Source organism: Microchirus variegatus (genome assembly GCF_963457635.1).
Source record: "Microchirus variegatus genome assembly, chromosome: 1".
NCBI classification, from domain to species: domain Eukaryota; kingdom Metazoa; phylum Chordata; class Actinopteri; order Pleuronectiformes; family Soleidae; genus Microchirus; species Microchirus variegatus.
Window position 1 is genome coordinate 14321529 of NC_139802.1, and position 21118 is coordinate 14342646.

The 21118-nt window shown below is 39.9% G+C and overlaps 1 protein-coding gene across 1 annotated transcript in view; it reads right to left on the bottom strand.

Annotated features, from left to right (window-relative positions):
- The window catches only part of col14a1a (collagen, type XIV, alpha 1a), a 109455-nt gene that overhangs the window by 82775 nt on the left and 5562 nt on the right, over positions 1 to 21118 (bottom strand). The window contains exons 2-12 of the mRNA XM_083898982.1: positions 8502 to 8657; positions 8212 to 8331; positions 7924 to 8088; positions 7576 to 7740; positions 6836 to 6987; positions 5645 to 5774; positions 5165 to 5310; positions 4176 to 4299; positions 3942 to 4081; positions 3392 to 3518; positions 2588 to 2727 (exon numbers count right to left, since the gene is read on the bottom strand). Of these exons, the coding sequence (XP_083755108.1) occupies positions 2588 to 2727; positions 3392 to 3518; positions 3942 to 4081; positions 4176 to 4299; positions 5165 to 5310; positions 5645 to 5774; positions 6836 to 6987; positions 7576 to 7651 (1035 nt within the window). The 5' untranslated portion in view covers positions 7652 to 7740; positions 7924 to 8088; positions 8212 to 8331; positions 8502 to 8657. The remainder of the gene's footprint in view (positions 1 to 2587; positions 2728 to 3391; positions 3519 to 3941; positions 4082 to 4175; positions 4300 to 5164; positions 5311 to 5644; positions 5775 to 6835; positions 6988 to 7575; positions 7741 to 7923; positions 8089 to 8211; positions 8332 to 8501; positions 8658 to 21118) is intronic.

Genomic DNA, 21118 nt, shown 5'->3' on the forward strand with positions numbered 1-21118 from the left:
ACACTATGAATGTTTTGTTAAGCAGTCCAATGGCAGTGGAGAAGAAACTGTTCTTGTGGCGTGAGGTTTTGGTCCTGATGGACCGCAGCCTCCTGCCAGAAGGGAGTGGTTGGAATAGTCCGTGTCCAGGGGGGACTCTTCCTGGACATGGAAGATTTAAGACAGAGTGCTGGCAGACATGGTCAAATTGTCTACATGCCAAAATTGTCTACTATAAATCACTATTGCGGCCCCATAATTTCACAAATTCCATTTTGTTTCAAACATTATTTTACACATGTTAATGTGTATATTCAAGGATACAGAAAAACACAGGGTATTGAAGGGTGCGTCTGCATTTCTAGTTGATTGTTAGATGATTGTTACATTTACTTTAGAGGCATCATTTTGTACCATGATTAGATACAGATTGATGTAAAAAAAAAAAAAACAATAAAATGTATGAGGGGGATTTTTGTGATTTTTCCTGTTATAAGTTAGTGTGTTAGATTTTACAGTTTGTGCTTTCTGACTGATACTTCTGATATTTCTATTACTGATCCAGTGTAAGGCAACCCTAGAGAGTGAGACATTTTTGAGGCATGTCTCAAAATATGTCTTAAATAATGTATGTGCACGTTTTGGAGATTTGAGTGACTTTTGGAGGTGGGATTAGAACTGTAGTTTAGCTAAGATGTATGTAGATTATGCAGGGTGTGTGAAGACTTTTGGAACAAGTGGTTTCAGTATTGACCAATGTATTGAAATTATTTTGGTATTCCATATTCCATATTTTCTTTAGAATTACACCTTTTTTGGACAGGTAACCTATCTGTCAACTTGCCCAGATTTTGGAGAAAAGTTAAAAAAAATAAGTATATATTATCATCTGTTTTGTATCTTCATTAACGGTTACTAAATTTGTCAAAAGAAAATAAACCCTCAATATGGTAACAATTTAGAAATGAATCAATAGTCTGTCAGGATTATTTATTATCCAAGTGCAACATAAGGTCATTAGTTAGTATTAGTAAAGAAACGTGTTTAAACATATAAAAATGAAATAAATAAATAAAATGTAATTCATTTCAGTCATGAACACAGGAGGAAATGTTTTTTTCTGAAAATAACAGTGTAGCCAATTGGACTCGACTGTGGCTGCAGGAGTCAAAACAACCACCATCACTTCTACATCACCACAACGAATGAGACCCCTAGGTAAATGCAAAGAGGTCATCAAGAGTAGATTCTTGTTCCACACAAAGGTTTTATGAAATGGGAATTTACTGTAGATGATTCAGACAATCAGATTATGTGCAGGAATGTGTTCTTGTATTGATGCCTTCAAGGCTCAGTTACATGCAAATGTCACCGGTGGGGCTCACCATTTGTGATTTCCCTGGAGCAAGTGCATCTTTCACTGATTCATTCTTTCCCTTTTCGTTTTTACATCTCTTTGCATTAAGTGCAATGTATTTCCGTACTCCGTGGCGTCGCGTCGCTTATGCAGAAAACACACCATTGTCTTTCTGTGTTATTTCCCTGATTAAAAAGTCAGTCAAACAAGTATTGGAGAGCACAAAAGCACTCAAAAAGAGCTTTCAAAAAAGGCCCCAAGGAATACAGTAAAACAAAGAAGTCTAAACAAAATGGTGTGATACATCAAAAAAGAATAAATAAATAAATAAATAAATCAGAATCAACGTTGTCATGTACTCTTCTCATGGATTAGTAATCTGTGTTTGTGTAGCTTTTGGATTTTTGGATTGTATTATGTTTATCTGATATATCAATAGAGAGAAATCTGTATGTGTGTGTGTGTTCATGTTTACAGTACGTGGGTGACAGACAAGAAAAAATCCTTTATTCTGGCAATATTACCAGCCCACCTCTCCAACTCTCTAGAGTGTTATTTTCAGCTCTGATGACTCTCGGAGACACACAAACACACACACAAACACACAGACACATAGGTTTGAGCAGCTATTTTTCTTAGTACACTGCAATGACTTCCATTCGTTCGGACAGCCTAAACAAAGCAGTATCCCTAACCTTAACCGTAACCAGTACACAACTTAACCACTGTTCAAATCCCAGTGCTAAACTTAACTAGTTCCTCATAAATGAGGCTCTGCCTAGGTCCTGTAGAGGCAACCAATACAAGTACACACTCACACACACTTTTTACAGACCTGGGGACTATCGCTGCCTCCCAGCTGCCTCTAAACCCCAGATCATAGTAATAAAAAAATCCCAAGCCATTAATTTTGGGATTTATTCAGCCTTTATTTATACCAGAGGTTTTACCAGCTACCAGTAGAATGGTGAAGCTTATATGCAAGTGTATGGAGTACAGGCTTCCTTTATCTGGGCACATGGAGTCCACCCACTCCTTTCTCCATAAATAGGTGATAGGCGGAACCTCTCACTCAATGGAAATTTTTAGAATCCATGCAGCGTATTTATTTTTTCATATTTCCATCAATTTTATTTGTCAAATAGTTGTGAGCTGTGTTTTTGTGTTTGGTGCATACGGGGGACTCTGACAAGAGGAAGCATTGTCCCATTTCACTTATTGTTCTGAACAACTTTACATATTGGTACTGACCTCTTTTGTGTCTCCACCTGTGAACGGTGCCCACGAGAGTCTGTAAAGGACAATGTCGTCAGCAGAGTGATCCCACGTGACCTTAAAGCTGTCGCTGCCGACGTCACTGGAGCGTAGATTCAGAGGACCAGGAACTGGAGCTGGACAAAAAAAACAAAGGCACTTCACTGCATTTGTTCTTATCTTCTTCTTTTTTACCTTTAGTGATGAATATTATTTTTGCGTACTGTTAAAACATTTATTAAACTGTAAGTTTGATATCAGTTCATTCTTCAAACTGGTCTTGTGAACAGAGTTTGGCAGGAGATATATAGAAATAAACATCAGCCCTGTAGAGTGAGTAGTTTAAGTTTGCCAGAAATACATTTGTTTCAGCTGACTCAGCACAAGAGCCCAACTCCTTGTTGCTTAAAAGAATATTCCTGAAAATCAATATCTAGCGTTGACATGACAGAATAGTCAGGGACTTTGGAATGACCTTTTAATGTGACTGGGCTATTATGCTGAGGCGTAAATGAGATGGGCAGACTTCCAAAACAGCAGATGGACCAACAGTGGTAATAAAATCCATCACAGTTGGACACTAAGACAGAAAGTGTTTGCCTTCTAATGGTATTGAGACAACTATTTTCTGAAAAGCGAGATAGTTTTGTCCTCAGCAGATACAGAGAGTGGAAAACAGAATAACTGCCGTCCACAACAGCATAGAAATACAATGTTATCTTGTACTCTCTTTAATTTAAGCTTTACTATGAATCCCAAAGTGAAATGTGTCCTAACAGTCAAATAGTTGCATCGTCTTACTGGTAGTGAATCCATCGGTGAGAGGCTCTGACTGGCCGTTGTCGTAGAGGGCAAAGATGGCCACGGAGTACTCCATCAGAGATGTCAAATCACTGAGGTCATACGAGCTCACTGGACCGACCTCCACCTGAACAACACACAAATACATATCGCATATGGCCACAAATAAACAAACTACAGTTACTGTAGTCCACAAGTTCACTCAGTCTTGTCTAAATATTTATTTTTCCTCGTTTCTTGTTCCAGTTTAAACCATGTAACCATGCGAGGTGACCAGTGTTTCCAAAAATAATATTCAGAAGAAACATGATGACGTGCATTCAGTGAACACTGGACACGAGCACTAATTTCTATCCAAAGTAGAGGAGCTTATCTACCATTCTTGAGTAATTATGAAGATTATGATCTTTTTTAATTATGTAAATTAATATTTATTTTAGTTTGACCTTTTCATACTATATCTACAAATCCACTACATTCTTTCCCAAATGCAGATGTTCTCACATACATGAAATCATAGAGTCATGATTGACGTCTCTCACACACACACCTCCTCCGTCAGTAGCTCATCTGTCTTGACCCACATGATGCGGTAACCTATGACCCCTCTTGGAGCAGGGTCCCAGCTGATGTGGGCAGAGTTGTGGGTGATGTCAGACAACTGGAGGTTACTGGGAGGACTCAGTGGTACTGGAGAGAGAAACCAACCAGGGAACACAAAGTTAGGCTGTTGTGCCCAGACCCAGTTTGAGATTTATCTGTGTGCATGTGTGTGATTACTCACATGTGGTTTGCTGGTTTGTAATGGGGTCACTGGCTTCCTCTCCATACATGGCGTAAAGTGTAACAGTGTATTCGGTACGAGGGTTCAACCCATCCAGCTCCAGCTCTGTCACTGCATCCGACACCTTGATCTGTGGACAGCAGCATGCAAATCACAGCATTGAACAGTTAAATATGAGTTCACACAATGCTGATTAAGTCAGCTCTACATAAGTCTGCGTTTCTCAGTGAAGCAGTGTTTTGTTTTCGTGTTGCCGGGCGATTTTCCTGCGCTGCAAACCTAACTGATGGCTTTTACCTCACGACAGACAGAGAGGAGGCGGAAGCATGACAAGATTAATTGAAATGGCGAAGTGGACACAAGCGACCAAAATGAGTTTTCTCCACAGGGCGTCGTTGACATTCTGGAGAGGCTCGGGATCAAGCCAATGCTCCTCCACTTCAAGACAGTTGAGGTGGTTCGGGCATCTCGTCAGGAGGCTTCCTGGATGGCCCATGTGCAGACCAAGGGCACACTGTAGAGATTCTATCTCTTGGCTGGCCTAGGAATATCTTGGTGTCCCACCAGGAGAGCTGGTTGAGGTGGCTTGGGAGAGGAGTGTTTCCAAGCAGAAAGAAAAGAGCTCATGCATGTAAATTGTCCTACACTGTTGGCCACTGTGTTGCGTTCAATGTCGTCGTTGATTGTATTTGCATCGGTACAGCGTCACACTGTGTGACCATCAGGCACAGCCCACACGCCGCCCACCAAGTAAAGGTAAAGTTCTCAGTTGAAATACAAGCCGTACCAGACCAACCCAAACCACATCATGATGGAAACACAGAATTAGTGTCTTTGATTCACTGCTCTGCTCATTCTGTGCACTCCCTCTGGGGTGAGTAGCAGTGTTCTGGCAACAATAGTGAAGTTTAAAGTTGTTTAGCAAATCAAAATGTCCCTTTAAAAAATAAATAAATAAATAAATAAATTGTGTCACTTTATTTAACTACCTCCTTCTCATCTGCATCTCCATCATCTGTGAGAGGCGCGTACAGCAGCATGTAACCAGAGACTCCGTCCACACTGTCCCATCTTGCTTTCATGGTGTTGTGAGTCACATCCAACAACTGCAGGCCCGTCACTGTGTTGAGAGCAACTGCTTTCACACACACACGACCACACACAGACAAACACACAGCAGTTTAATCAATCATGGTTGTAAACGTTATAAACAAAGTCGTCTGAGTTGGCATTGACTGAGTGAGCTTTACCAAGATTTTAACTTTTGTGGTAATTTGAAAATCTTATCTTTGTGGATTTATTTTCTTTTCATCTTTCAGTATCATGGGTTCATCATTCTCAGTGTGTCTGGCTGTCAAACCGTTGAGTAACTGTTGTTAACTTGTGGCCTCAGATGTTGACTGAACCACTGGTGTGAGGTTTTGTGTGTAACTTTCAGGGTCTGCATTTGTGAGTGAGCATAAACGTACGAGTTGTTTCTGACCCTCTCAGAGCTTCACTGGCCTCGTTTGCATACACAGCAAACACAGCCAGCTGGTACTCAGTGAGAGAGCTGAGGTGCTGCAACACCACCGATGTTTCACCGCCGTCCACTACAGCCTGGGGAGCAGGAGAGTGAGTGGAGGTGTGAAATATGGATGTAAGGGACAAAGAAGAGAGATGGAGTGTGGAAATAGATGGGAAACGAGAGGGAGGGAGAGGGGGGGGGGACAAAGGGAAATGGAAAATGGGACAATAAATGGGGAAAGTGATGATGAAAATGACAAATGGAGGAGAGAAAAAGATGACGGCAGGGCAGGAAAGAGAGACCAAAAGAGAATGGAGGAGGAAAGGAGACAATCGATTATATTAATTGGATAAAGCACAAACATCAAAAAGCTTAAATGTTTTTTTTTTTCATTCTGAATGGATGACAGTTGTGATACAGATTAGATGTGGGCTGAGCCAGCTGGAAAGGTCCTTTAACAGGAGGCTCCAGAACATCTGGTCCCAGTAAAACCCAGCTAAGCAAAAGATTTAATGGTTTTTTGTTTTTTTTGTTATAGGTCAAATCGTCTGGAAAAATCAAGCAAATGTGCGGATCAGTCTGAGTATCATTTCATGTGAGCCTTCATAACCTGCGCTGAGGTTCTGGGGAGACTTCAATGAAAGGATGAGAGAAAGGGATAAAGATGAATGATACAACCAGCATGTCCAGGAAAAGCTGAGTTCAAACCATGCAAAACATGGACCAAGTCGTGCGGTAGGAAGTAAGAATCTCCTCAATATAGCCAACACTTTTTGCGCTAGCTGCAAAAATAAATCAATCTGAGTGTCTACTGAAAATTGGTCAGGTCTTCTTCAGTAGGACATAGTGCCAATGTAAAGTCTATAAAGTACATGTGGACACTAGTGTTGCGGACAGCTGGTAGTGTGATTGCAGGTTAATTTCCAATTGCAAAATGTCAACATGGTGGCGGCCAAATTGTGAATCTCGTGGCGTTATGGGTGACCTCACTACGCCAGAAAAAAAAAGTTGCACTTGTATAGTGATGAAAAAGTATAATATACTGTATATACATCTCTGTTTAGTGCTCCTGCTTTCATGCATTGTATAGCATTTAAATAACAGTATTTCTAACAAATAAAAGACACACACACACACACACACACATATTCACCTCCTGTGGTTCTCCCCCCTCTGTAGCATAATAAACAACTCTGTAGTTCTGTACATTTCCTGGGGCGTGACTCCAGGAAACTCTGAAGCTCCGGGCCGTGACCTCTGACGTCACAAGATCATGTGGCGGTACAATCATCTCTGGTACGTGTTCTGTAGTTAGAAAAGGAGAGGAATTAAGTACAGTATAGGAAAAAGAAAGCATCCTGTAAGATAAAGATAGCCTGCATTGAGGATCATTCTGTGAAGAAGGTGCAGTTAAATAACAGGCAGGCATGATTGATGACATCCCTCTGGACGGTGTTTTTTGTGTCTTCATGTCAACAGAAGTGGACACTTAAGAAGTGAGTAAGAAAGCAAGGTGGCTTGTCCTAGAATAATTAACATTTTGTAGCAGTATATCATTTTATTTAATCTAACTTCTACATGACAAGAAAATTTCCATTAAAAATGATTGCTTCTGAACATTTATCACTTCTTGTCTAATAACACAGGATTTGATTAACACCTAACAAAGCCTGATTTGTGCTTTGTGACAACGGCTGCTGTTTATGCAGTGCTACTTTATGGACTTTTAGGGTCATTTAAGGACATATTAGGAAGATCACCATGCATGCTGCGTCGTTATTCCTCCAGTTTGCATGCAAATGCACTAAACTGCTCATCTCAGATAATATGTATACATGACTGCACATTCTCTGCAGTCTCTCCTCCTCGCTCTCTGTCTCATTGTGTCCTTACTCTCCTTGATGTCTTTATCTTGCTGCTCCACTTGTTCACAAACTGTTCTGGTCAGACCCTCAACTATGGAGCTCATGATGTTGAAGTCGGCCACGTTGTAGACATGAGTGTTTTCTGGCTCCGAGGCGATGGAGTGCAACTCGTTCTCATCAGCATTCTTCACACCTAAGAGCCCAAGTGCAAACATACAATTGTCTTATTGTGTTATTCTTGGTCTTGTATCAGTCAGACAGCTGTCTGAGTCAACGGTTTTTCATTAAATAGACTATACCACAGCATGGTAAAACACAGAGTTCACAGAAACATCATTGGCATGATTTAAAGGGAAGGTTTTGAGGCCATTCTTACCAATAGCAAACAGCTCAATCCCAGAATTGCGCAGGCTCTCTGAAGGAGGGATAACGTCATCCTGGGACTTTCCATCCGTGATTAGAATCCCAATTTTGGGCACACCGACCCGTGAACCTGACTCAGGCTTGAAGCAGTTCTCCTTGATGTAGCTCAGAGCGAGGCCTGAGACGGAGAGAGAAAGAGATGAATGAGGTCAGACCAGGGTGAATGGAAGAAAGATGATGACCAAGAAAAAAGAAAAATGACATTACATCATCAAAACAAACAGGAAGAGAGTGATATCACCTGTAAGAGTGTTTCCTCCTTTATAGGGCAAGTTCTTGACAGCATCAAGGACGGCTTCTTTAGTGGAGAAAGCATTTAGGTGCCACTCTATCCTCGGATCACCACTGTACTGAGCCAGACCTACACACACAGAAACACACACCTGATATGACATAACTGTCATGTGTTTAATAAAAAATAAGCAGACTTCTGTATCGAAAAACTATTGAAATACTATTAAACGTCAGAGGAAAACGTTGTTGCCAATGGTCCACCCATCCGAACAAGGAATATCCACCACGTGCACCTACCTATCCTTGTCTTATCAATGCCAACATCGAAGGCGTTGACCAGGTGCTCAAGGAAATTGCGGACCAGCCTAAAGTTGAGCCGACCAATGCTCCATGAGCCGTCCACCAGGATGACGATGTCTGCGATGGCTTCAGTGTGGCACACAAACTGATCAGCTGGATGAGGAAGAGATAATAGAACATCGACGACAGGTCAGTCTCTGCGGTCATAACAGATATATAGACCACAGCTGAAGACAAACACACATGATAAAAAATATACAGTAGGTATCCATTTAAAAGAAAAATACCACAGATTTTTACAGTATATCGATTTTCAGATTTCAACCACACACACACTCACACCTTCCACTAAGTCATTTATCATAATTCCACATGTACTTATCTCGTCACCCTGCCAACAATATCCTGAAAATGAATAATGAATACATTTACTCAAAGTTGCATCACAAATGCTTTATCTGTCTCTAAAACTAGCAGGGGCTAATTCAGAACATGCTGATAAGGTTGGACAGTATATGAAGCAAAGCATTTGAAAACGCTGATGTGAGTAAATGTCAAATATTACCATGCATCTTTGTTCAGTATAATAACATTTAAAAGATCCAGATTAAGACTGTGAGGTGAAGTGACACTCCATGAGCCAACGTGGACGATTAACCTGCTGCTGATTGGTAATTGTTCCCCAAACTGAGCACACGGAGGATTATCAGGTTTTAAACATCAACATCACAACAGTGAAGTAAAGGGTTCAGGTTCTCACTCTGTTCTAACTAACAGATGTTGTTTTAGTGGCTCAGGTGCACGTTGGGTAATTGCAGTAGCTTGGTTTGGACCAAAATTTGTTCCCATGTGTTAGCGTCTTGGCAAACTGCCAACTCGACAACCTTATGTAAAAATTAGAAAACTGGAAAAGTAAAGTTGATATTTGCAGGCAAAGGAAAAAGGTTCATGTTTTATGAGTAGTTGGCAGACGTCCACAATAAAAGATATATCACCAATATTGCTCACACGACATTTTTCATAACATAACATGTATACTATGCTCTCAGCAAGAATTTATTTCCCTGGAAAATGTAGTGCATGTTGCACTGACTTTATCAGCTGTGCACTGTCACAAGCTTGAGATTTATAAGAGAACACAAGTGTGATGACATTCATTTCAAAAATGATTTTCCAGACGCAGCTTTATGTGTGCCGTTTGTGTTCGAACCATTCATCTGCTACAAATGCAGATGAAGGAAAGAGAGTACGACAAGGTCAGGGACAGAGGAGCTAATGGATTATATGGTCTGCAAATGAACGAGCAGTCTCTATTTCAATGATCTAAGCTTATTGGCAGCACGTGACACACTTGGGTCATAGAAACAATCAATGTTCGATAGTTAAACCAGAAAAAAAAAAAGATTGCTGGCTGCACTAGGTACATGAATACAAACATAATCACATAAACAATCAATGTGCCGTTTCTCATTTACTTTACATGGAACAGCACAGCGTACTTGTACCTTCTTGAACTGCCGCTATAAAAGCAGAATTGGTTGAGTTGATCTCAGACTTTTCTGACTAGTTTTTGTTGTTAAACATGACAAATATGCGCAGATTTAAATCATAATCTAAAAGTAATAATTATGTATATGTAGTAAATATGTAATATTTTGTTTGTTTGGAGACAAAGTGAAAGCACAAAAGCAGAAAATCTGTGTTTCTGTGCTTTGTGTCCCACTCATTAAACTTGACTTTTGTCATTTTTAAACACCAACATGCCCGAGGATATTTGCTACTAAAACAACAAGGGCCTCAGCAGGAAAGTCATGACTGCTTTGGTCTTTTTGGAAATGACTAAAAAGCGTGGAGAGGAAAGACTTCGTACGGGTGTGCTAATAAATGGCAAAAAGCTGGGAGGCATTTAAACTAATTCCAAGGTAAAGAAATAATAGAAACACTACTCACACACAGTAGCTGCTTGATGACAAAAAGTGAGAAACAGTCGGACAGAATTATGTGCATTTGCTTTGCGTTGCTGCTGTTAATGGTTGACACTGGTTAAAGCCATAGACTACAAGAATGAAATGGGTAAAGATGAAAGAGTGAGGCCGACAATGGGGGCACTGTGCGATGTGAAAAGCCATCAGGATTGATGATGGAAATGGTAAACAGAGGATTAAAGGGTCAGTAATTACAGCTAATTACAGCTCAATGGCCATTCCCAAGTCCATTTTGGCCGGGTGGTGAGAAAAAGAATTTCAACTATAGGCATTAGACCGGTGTTTAACATCAGAACCAATAATCAAAGTTGCCCCCTCTCCTTCTCATTATCCCTGCTGACCTCTGTAAACACTTCACTAAAGTTGAATATGGGGGTCATTTCAGAACAAATCATTTGCTGCCATTCATTCTTCCACAGTTTGAGAAACAATTTCCATAATTGCCCAATGCATATAATCAGCATCATCATCAGTAAACACAAGTGCTTGAGTCAAAGGTGGATTTTCCTCTAACTTCACTGTAAACAGAAAAAACATCCATCTTATAAACTTCAATGTGTTTCTTATGGGTTCATTTCAAGCAACATTAATCTTAATGTGAGTTTGTGTCGAGTAATGAAATACAAACCAATCTAATTATAGTGAGATTGCAACGTTTATGATTTCTTTTTTTTTGTTGTAAAGGGGATGTCAACAGCAGGAATTTATATTAAATCTGAGATTAAATAATCTGAAATATCTCCTAAACATATTTTTACTTCAACATGGCAGTACATGATACTTTAATCTTTAACAGCAACTTTTTAGTTTGGCAAATCTTCCTGGAATGATTTGTTATAGTTATGTATGTTTATGACTTTGAAAAAACACAACTCTTTCAACAGATCCATTTGAATTTGACAAAATGTGGCCTAATATTGCATTGTGTCCATGCTCCGACAGACAAGAGATATGATGCATTAATCAATAACTTATGTTATTAACTGCATTCATGTTGCAGATGTTTATTTTATTATTTATTATCTTCCTCTTTGTGCTTTGAGTGCTAGGAGACAGCAAGCTGGTCCTCCTGCTCCTTCTAAACTCCATCCTTCTTCTCTTTCACTTCGCTAGTAACTTTCTTTCACAACACATTTCCTGTAAAGGTGCAGTTACTGGGTCATTGCAGTGTGGAAAATATGAAGAGAACAGGTGTGTAAAGAAAAAACAAACAAACAAAGGCAAGACCCAAATACAGATTTCAAAAATCAACAAAAAAAAGGAGTCTTTAATCAAGCAAAAATTAAAAGAATGAAACAGAAAAACCATGGAGCAGAAACACGAGGAGCTTACCAGTACCACATGGAACCAGGGCAACAGAAGGAACATTAATATGACATAAACTAACAAATACACTCGGGAATCAGGGACAATCAAACACAGGTGAGAAAATCAAACACAGGTGAGATTAGGGCGGGGCAAACAATCAGGGAAGACTGGACAGGAAGCAAACTGGACAAGGTAGACACAAGGGAAAAAACTCAAAATAAAACAGGAAACAAGGAACTGAAAATCAGACCTAGTGTAAATAAATCAGAAAAAAAGTCCTTAACTTTTATATTTAAAAAAAATGTCTAATTATTCAAACACAATTGCTGATTAAGACAATCGACTCCACACAACTCTCCCTATTGATGTGGGAAAACCAATCATAAATAGGTTCTTATATCATAATATGTTTGCTGTGCTCGTCAGAGTTCGTCTGAGGTGGTTTCAAGAGCGAGGTCACCGTCTTATCTCATCACTGCAGAAGCAGCTATAGAGCAGCTATACATGACTTGGTCCCCCCATGAACAGCCATGTTGGCTGCCTCAGATGCAGCAAAAATGAACGAGACCGATGCTGGATTCAACATTTCAGAGTTTACTGTGCACTTTAAATCCACGGAGATCGACTGACGTATCACAAAGAAGACACACATAATATATCAGATCCTTAATAATTCCCCAGTGTGCTTTATATAAGTTTAGAAACAGCCAGAGAGGACAATATTCGAGACCTGCAGTAAAGCCTATGCTCCTGCTCCAGAGTAAATATTTGTAAACACCTACATCTCACAGTATAGCAGTGTTTTGTCTTCATGTCAAAAGTACACCTTGAAGTTCAGATTTTGAAGATTAAATTTTGACTAGTCAGGTATCAAAAATACCATTCTTATGGTATATAAATATGTCATATCATACAAAGAAAATACAGTTTCTTTTTTGGTATGAAGCGTTCTACTGGCCAGCACCAATATAAAGTAATGTAGTATAATATCAGGAATGTAAGAGCTGTCTGTGTGTGTGTGTGTGTGTGTGTGTGTGTGTGTGTGTGTGTGTGTGTGTGTGTGTGTGTGTGTGTGTGTGTGTGTGTGTGTGTGTGTGTGTGTGTGTATGTGTGTGTGTGTGTGTGAATGAATGTGTAACAGTAAAGAGCAACAGTGAAAGGCACCAAAATATGTCTAAAACACTTTGAGTAAAACAAACCACCACTGCTGTGCACGTCACACGACGTGTAATGTGTCGTTTTTTCAATTTCTATTGGAGCAAAATCTCATTTAGGATATAGCTCAGATCAGATTTGATACTAAAGCTTGTATAGGCAACTTAAACGTGTTATTTTGAAGTTAAAAAAAAGACTGCATAGTGCAATGGTGGAAGAAAATAACACATTATCAGATTTATATTGATCCCCTTTGTAAGCCTTGCTTTAAAGGTGCAGTATGTAATAAATCTAAAGCAACTGGCCATAAAATCCTCCTAATATGTCACAGAGACTTAGGAATAATGTTCATATAACAAACTGAACTCACCAACAACAACAGTACAGCCAAAATATTTGCATTAAAAATATATATTTTGCAGACTGCAAATCATGTTTATGTTTTGAACTCATGTTTTGGCAAGTGGCGCCACCTACCGCCACCTACCAACCATTGCAGTCAGTAGAGTCTCAGCTGCCGAGCAACCATGGGTTGCCAGCTACGTCAGAAAACGAAACCTAAAAGACCTTGGTATTTTGAATTTGAATGTAGTAACCGTTTTTGGCCACATTCGTACATATGGCACCTTTAACTGTGATATTTTCTTGGTCAATGTACGCAACCGGATGTGCCCGGACTACCGCCTGGAGCAGAACGATCGGTTGTTCAGGAGAACCGCTGCTTACGTAACTATTACGGGATTTTCAGTGATCTCGTTGAGCCCCGAGATTACAATAAAACACAACATTCTCAGCAGTGGCTGAACTGTTTGTTTCGAACCGTCAGGGCTTCATAAACAAGGTAATGAGGCAGATACACACCAAAAAAACAGCGTTAATAGGAACTTCCAGTCTAGTTCCGCTTTAAATTGACATTGGGGACGTAGTATACGTTGGCAGTTCCATCAGCTTCAACTTCAGAGAGGTTAGAAGTAATGGCACCCTGAACTTTTAATTTACAGCCACAGATCATGTATTGAAATTACATATCTGCGTGATATTTACTGTATCACCCTCTCAATGTCTGATGACCACTGACATTTTCCAAATCCATAGATTATTGAAGGAAAACTGCTAATGAGGCAAACCTTCACTGATGTTGATGATCTGGTGCACCAAATCATACACACCCGCCATGATGGGTGACCAACAGGTGCATGCTGGGTATGACAAAGCACTGCACTTCCTCCATCATGTGAGGCGTACACCGCCTTTCTCCCTGTTGAGTCTGCAGCGCTTATTTAGATCAGTGGCTACAGGTGCACAGTGAGACCAGAGACGCCGAATGGAGCAGGTATGTTTTTGCATTGATGAATTAATGAGCAGAAATCACAGATGCTGGATTTAGAGCAGATTGTGAGGGATTAAAACACACAGGCTGACATTCAGACAGGTGTGCGCAACAAAAACGCTGATTCTTGTTGAGTCACTCCATGGAGAAGACCATCAAAAAGATTGCGTTACATTTCCAAACCAACACAGCACTTTGTCTGTGCTACTCCAGCTGTCAGGCCGCTATTATTCTGCCATTGCTTACTTTTGGTGCATAAAACCTCTGTATATACTTCATTAGAAGACGAGAAGATCATTAACATCATCATACACCAGTTTTAAATGTTTAAAGTTGTTGTGATGATAATTTACCTGCTTGTTTTTATTTTTTTTTAATTTTTATTTTATATCTGATTTTATAAATGTCTCTTTTCTATGCTTTTTAATGTTTTATGTAAAGCACTTTGAATTACCTATTTGTTGAAATGTGCTATACAAATAAACTTGCCTTACCTTTAAAATCAAGTAATTTTACTTCTGTTTAAGTGAAATGTCAGTACTTTTACTTACTAGTATGGCTTCTCAGTACTCTTTCCATCACTGTTAATTGATAACAATAAAAAAAAAAAAAACAGTACTGTGTGACCCCAGCATCACTCAAGCATGTTACGTCCTCAAGCTAAATTTACCATGAACACCGAGTTTGGCTTAACTGCTTTTGAATCTAATTTGCATAAAAGCACATGATTAAGGAAAAGTCGCTGGCGGCGTCAGCGAACCTTAACACGCGAGCATGTAATTAGACAGACCGTAAACCCGCTGTCCACGAGAGACTGAGCAACCACATTTTACAATTCACAGCACCACAGTAAAGTCTGCAGAGCGGTGGGAGGAAGAAACCATGTGGCTCCCGCACATAATTTAATTTGTGCGGGAGCCACATGGAGAAGTGTGGGAATTAAAAATGTGACTGCGACAATGGAAGGCACTGACGGCTTGCGGCTCGGAGCTGGGCAAAGGCAGACAAGCTGTGGCGAGGACAGAGAACAGAAGTGAAAACTGGAAGCGAGACACTGTCGACAGTGTAATGGTGCAAGTTGCACTTGTAGCAGCAAGAAGTAGCAAATAGAAATAAAGCACATATACTGTGGTTTACTACAAATATAATAAGTGTGACTCCTCTATGAACTTGTTTCCCCCAGAAAGTTACATAAAATCCACCCTGTAGAAAAATTGTAGATGTATTGAGGACAAGCAAATGCAGAATCACACAATACATCACTATAACAAATATTTGTTGAATTTATTCAACTTTTCCACCATCCTCATCCTTGCTCTATGTCTCTTTCTGTCCTCATTAACTGTGGTTCTTCAAAGTCCATCTTGATTTATTGCTGACCTCTGTTTAACCAGGATCGGACAGACTGGGCCGTCATTCCAGTCTCTCTCTCTCTACTCAAGTGTGATTGTGTTTCAGTGTCTGGAATTAACATTGAGGGCAGTGACAGACATGCACATAGATGGATAGTAACAGCAACAGTCACCACATCAGTGAGCACATTCATTTGCAGCAGCCAGTGTCTGAATTCTGTGAACCTGCCTTTAAAGGAGCATTTCATCTCCCAGAGAAGAATCATTTGTGGCAAAAATAATTGAAAACTAATTCCCAGCTCGTTTATTGAGATGTTGGAGCGTCTGATTTTAATATATTACACCACTCTGTTTGAAAAATCCATTTCAGATACGTAATAAAAGCAGAAATAATATGAAAAATACATTTCAGATGAATAATGGTGGCAGGAATGATATCACACAGTGGGTGGACTGTTTTTTTTTTTTCTTTGTCAAACATTTAAGACATTTTCTCAATATATAATTTCAAGATGAAGAGTAATTAGATCAATTTCTCCCTCCTGCTGTTTATCATGCTGAGCCTAATGCTTCAATATAGCAATTTTCCTGTGTGGTGCAGAGAAAATGTCCACTTCAAATCAATACTGTCTGTTTCTTTTCATCTCATCTGCTCACGTGTGTGGCGTGCTTGCAAGACGCTGCAGCAAAGTGCACCAGACTGACCCTGCGCACCAGTTTTCCATATTATAATTTAGTGTGCACCTGTTCTTGTAACTTTTATGTTGGAACGATGCAGGATTTATACCCTAAGTTAACAGCTTGTTGCAGGGAGATTGGGGGCTGTCTACCAACCCCAATTTCTCCTCAGAATCAGGAGGTCTCGCGAAGTCTCATGAAGTCTCACAAGAAATAAAAATTGCTTCACGGCACTACAAACACACCGGAGCCAGGTACCGGCTATAAGATCAAAGCAGCAATAGTGTTATTTTAGATGTTGATCGTGGCAGAGTCAGCAAAAAAGAAGAAGAGAAAACAGATGTCGGAGGAAGAGGAAACGAATGTCTAACCGAGCGACGGCGCACACACACACACACACACACGCGCGTAAACATCGGTTTATTCATTTACGATGGTTTGTGCTCTCCGGCACTGTTGAAAACAAATGCACATAGCCAGGAGAGGGACGGATGGATTAATGGATGAATGGGTATGTACGGTGGTGTTGTAAAAATATATACTCCAAAACCGTAGGGGGAGCTCCGTAAAAAGAAAGCAACACATACACACAATTAACCAAAATGGCAAGCAGTATAAGTGTACACCTCTGAGCAATTCAACATAAGATACAAACATTACTTACTGAGAAGCTGCTCCTATACTGATCAGCAACGGCAAATAAAACTGCTAATGTAGTTTAACATTGTGCTTGATCAGTGTGTTTTTTGACTTTGCCGAGCCATTAATCCATGGAGAGTAATTGAATGTGAAAAATACGTTTTAAATGCCATTAGAGATGGTTAAGAAGGGACCCCGTTTAAACCTGCGTGCACAGATGTAAACTGCTCTGCCACAACATTAAAAGCAGTTGCTTGTTTTATGTCTCAATGTTACAACAAAGATTACTATACACACTACTTTTAATGGGTTTGTTACCGATGACACCGTTCTGTTCATGTGTCCAAAAGCGTCAAAGTGAAACCATGTGCACATTAGGACCTGGAAACTACAACAGCTGAATTAAATTTATGTTATGGTGCCATATAACTTGTGTCCAGTGAGTTGTCTTAAGAAAGAGTATTACCTCATGCGATGTTAAGCTTGGTTGATTTTAATTAACATGTCATTGTTGCCGACAGAGATTGTGTTAAATGATGCAAAAAAAAATCTAATGGATCCCAAGATTGTACCAGAAAATTTGCGAACTGTTGTTTAAATGAAACCAAGAATGAACTTTAGTGCTCATCCATTAAGCTAACAAAAAAAAAACACCTGCAATTCAATGACACAAAAGTAACATCCAGAACAGCCATTAATGGTCCATGTAGAGAAAATTGTTTGTCAATAACCTATTAGGTGTTTATTGGCACTTAAATTGAAAACAATGCCACAAAAGAATAATTAAAAAAAGAAAAATGTCCACGAAAATAAAATAAAAACATCTGATTGTGGCCAACAGAAGATAATAGGTTTCAAAGAAATAAAAACGGTTATTAAAAATAAATGTCACAACTTTATTCCTGAGGCTTTGAATTGCTTGCGAGGCAATTTCAGCCCACCCAAAACACTACAGGTACACAAGAGCCCAAAAACAAGATTTCCTTTGTTTTATCGACTTGTTCATTCAATCAAGAGACAGGATTGATACACCTGTCGTTTGCACAGTGGCCCTCAGTGAGGCACAGACGTAAGAAGAGAATAAGAGTTTGTGTGTATGTGTTAGCAGGTAATGTGTTGTAGAGAGTAGAAACATGTAAATCAGCAGCTATTCAAAGAGATATTTCCTCCTGATCTTTAATCCACTCTTTTTTTTGAGTCCATATCACTAAATACCCAGGTGTTCTGAGTGAACAGATGTACTGTATGTATGCTGAACACAACACATGGCCTCTCTACCTTTTTGTTTGTCTCTCCATCTCTGGAGTGCTTGTCTCTGTTTGCCTTGCTCTTTCCTACCTATACACACACACACACACACACACACACACACACACAGGTTTGTGTAGCTATTCCTCTTAGGACACGGCATTGACCAATTCCATTTATTTGGACAGCTTAAACAAACCCCAAATCCCTAAACCTAATGTAACCACAACTTACATCTTGGCCCTAAACTTAACCAGATCCTCAAAAATGAGGTTCTGCTTTATTAGGACACTGTTTTGGTCTTCATGGGGAATACTGGGCCTGACATGGTCTGCTTTTATGCCAGAAATGGTCCTGAAGAGGTAACAAATACAAGTATACACAGACACACACATGCTTCACAAAGTTAATGGATGTGTGTTTCAAAGGCCAAGCCCCTCTTATCCTATCTGGTTATTATTTAGCTCCATGCACACATGGAGAGAACTTACGAGACGGGTGTGGCTGTTGAACAAGGCATCTTGTGTCACTCTTTAATACAATACTGGTTAATGGTTAATTGTTAATTCTGGAGGTGGAAGCATTTGCATGTTAACCCACTTGTATCCCTCCACTCATTTCTCTTTCTTTTACTTTGTCCTGGTCGTGCACAAACTACATGCAAATTATAATCATAGTTTATGTTATTATATCCACTTGCAAAGTAGTTTCATCATCCTCACAGAGCAGCAACTCTAAGCATTTCTGGAGTGAAAGAATAAGCCAGGAAACAGTATTGGGAGGATTTCCTGCAACTAACCTTATTAGGAGAAATCATATAAATGTATGCGGTAACAGATCTATAATTTGCCTGTAATCCAATAATGACAAACTGTCAGGTTTTATAAACTACAAACCACTGAACAAAGAATGAGCCCTGACTCAGAATAAGGGGGGATGTGGTTACAAGAGCTACACGAACATCTGATGTCATTTCGAAATAAAGTTCAGGTTCTAATGCGCTTTGTCAACCACAAGGTCAAAACCTGGTGGGATCACAAAAGGCTGAAGAAAAAGGAGGATAAAGGAGGAGTGGGTGATAATGTCAATTTCACAGAAAGAAGAACGAAAGGGGGACCAGCCCCAAGAAGTAAAGAAAGGTCAGGCAGTAAAATAAATTGGCGAAGTAGAAAGAAGGGAAAACAGCATAAAGAGGTTATGATTAAAGTACAGCACAAAAGGGCTAAGAGGTATAATTAAAGCAAGAGTTAGTGTAATAGTATATAAAGGTATGGTGTGGTGCGGTCTAGTGTAGTATAGTATGGTAAAAATTGTTATTTTGTCCACAGAACAGGAGGAAACAAAAACTATAGTATGTGAAATTAAGGGGAGGGCTGTCATTATTGTAAATGATCTCTCCATTTAGGGTCCAAATGGCACTAATGACAATGATATACCATTAGCACATTCAAACACATGCACTTGTTAACCAGAGTCATACAATTAGCTCAACTCAGCCTTGAAACATTGCTGCTCTTAATCGAGGACAAGGACAAAGACCACACACACACACACACACACACACACTCACACACACTCACACACACGTCCGAATGAGCAATGGCTAATCTGCTCCTCAGTCCCTAAGCACACACCCGATGTGTGTGGGAATGATATTTATAATTCGGCATTTGACAAATGTTCAAAACAAAAGTGTAAAACACAACTCGCCGTGATGGAAAAAGCGTTTGGTAAGACGCGACAAATGGAGACAAATTATGCGTTTCTGGGAGACGTTTACGCGAGTTCGCTCTCTGCCACCTCACTTTTCATTTGAGTACTTTCTCTTTGCACGCTTCTCTTTAATGATTCTCCTTTCTTTGCCCTTCATGCTACAGAGCAGCTCATATTCACATCATCTGCAAGTCACGTCTAAAACATTAATTTTACATTTCTTGGAGCGTGACGTGGCTCTTTCTGCTCTCAAATGGAAAGCACTGATGTTATACAGCATTCATAGGAACTGATAACTCTGGGCTGCTTTTGTTCACCATTATTTGTCTCCTTTCATTTGTGGTATCGGTTTTGGCCTCCTCACTCAGACATTTGTCAGCCGGATGACACATCCCTCTGGCCATAAACCTTTTGACATCTTGTGTAGCCACTGAGCATCACACTGATTAGTGATGGGGGCCAGAACGCACAAAGGCAGAGGGGGGGCTATAAAAGCTCATTCTGGAGACTAATAAGGCCATAAATAAAGTAAGACTTAAAGGCACTACCAATACAAGCACATCAAGGTGGATAAAGTTAGAGCAAATTAATGCTAAAGCTGGGAATTAACAAGGTAATAAAGAATGATGAACACACACAGCCGGAGAGAGGCAGAGCTGAAATAGATGATAATGTTAGGAATTAAAGTAAGCTATAAATATAGAAACCTTTGCTCTCCAGGTGTGTATTTGTTACCCTTTGCAGATGTGATGGATCGTCTTTCGCTAACAGAGTGTCGAATGTCAACAGAATCTCATTGGCCTCCGGTTCAACTTTAACTATGTCTGTCCCGTGGGTTCAAACAGTGTGTGTTTGCCTGAGCACATGCTGGTTTCAGGCTGCAGTCAGGGACTGAGGATCACAGCCCTGCACTCGCATCCTATTAGGTGAAATGTATTGAAGAAGGCACCAAAGCATGGAGCGAGAAGAAAGAGGCAAACGTCCGTGTGACCTTTATTGCTCAGAGATTTCAGCGTGTGTGTGCGATGTACTTATAAAGTCTAACAAGTTCGTCACTGTTTTGAAGGCAAATACAACACAATAAAACCACATAGTTTCTTTAACATAATTGAAGTATACATGGTTAAAAGCAGTGTGTGCTCGCCACTGTTAGGAGTCGAAAACAACAGACCTAGTTTGTGACGTCGTAAAGCAGCGAATCATGAG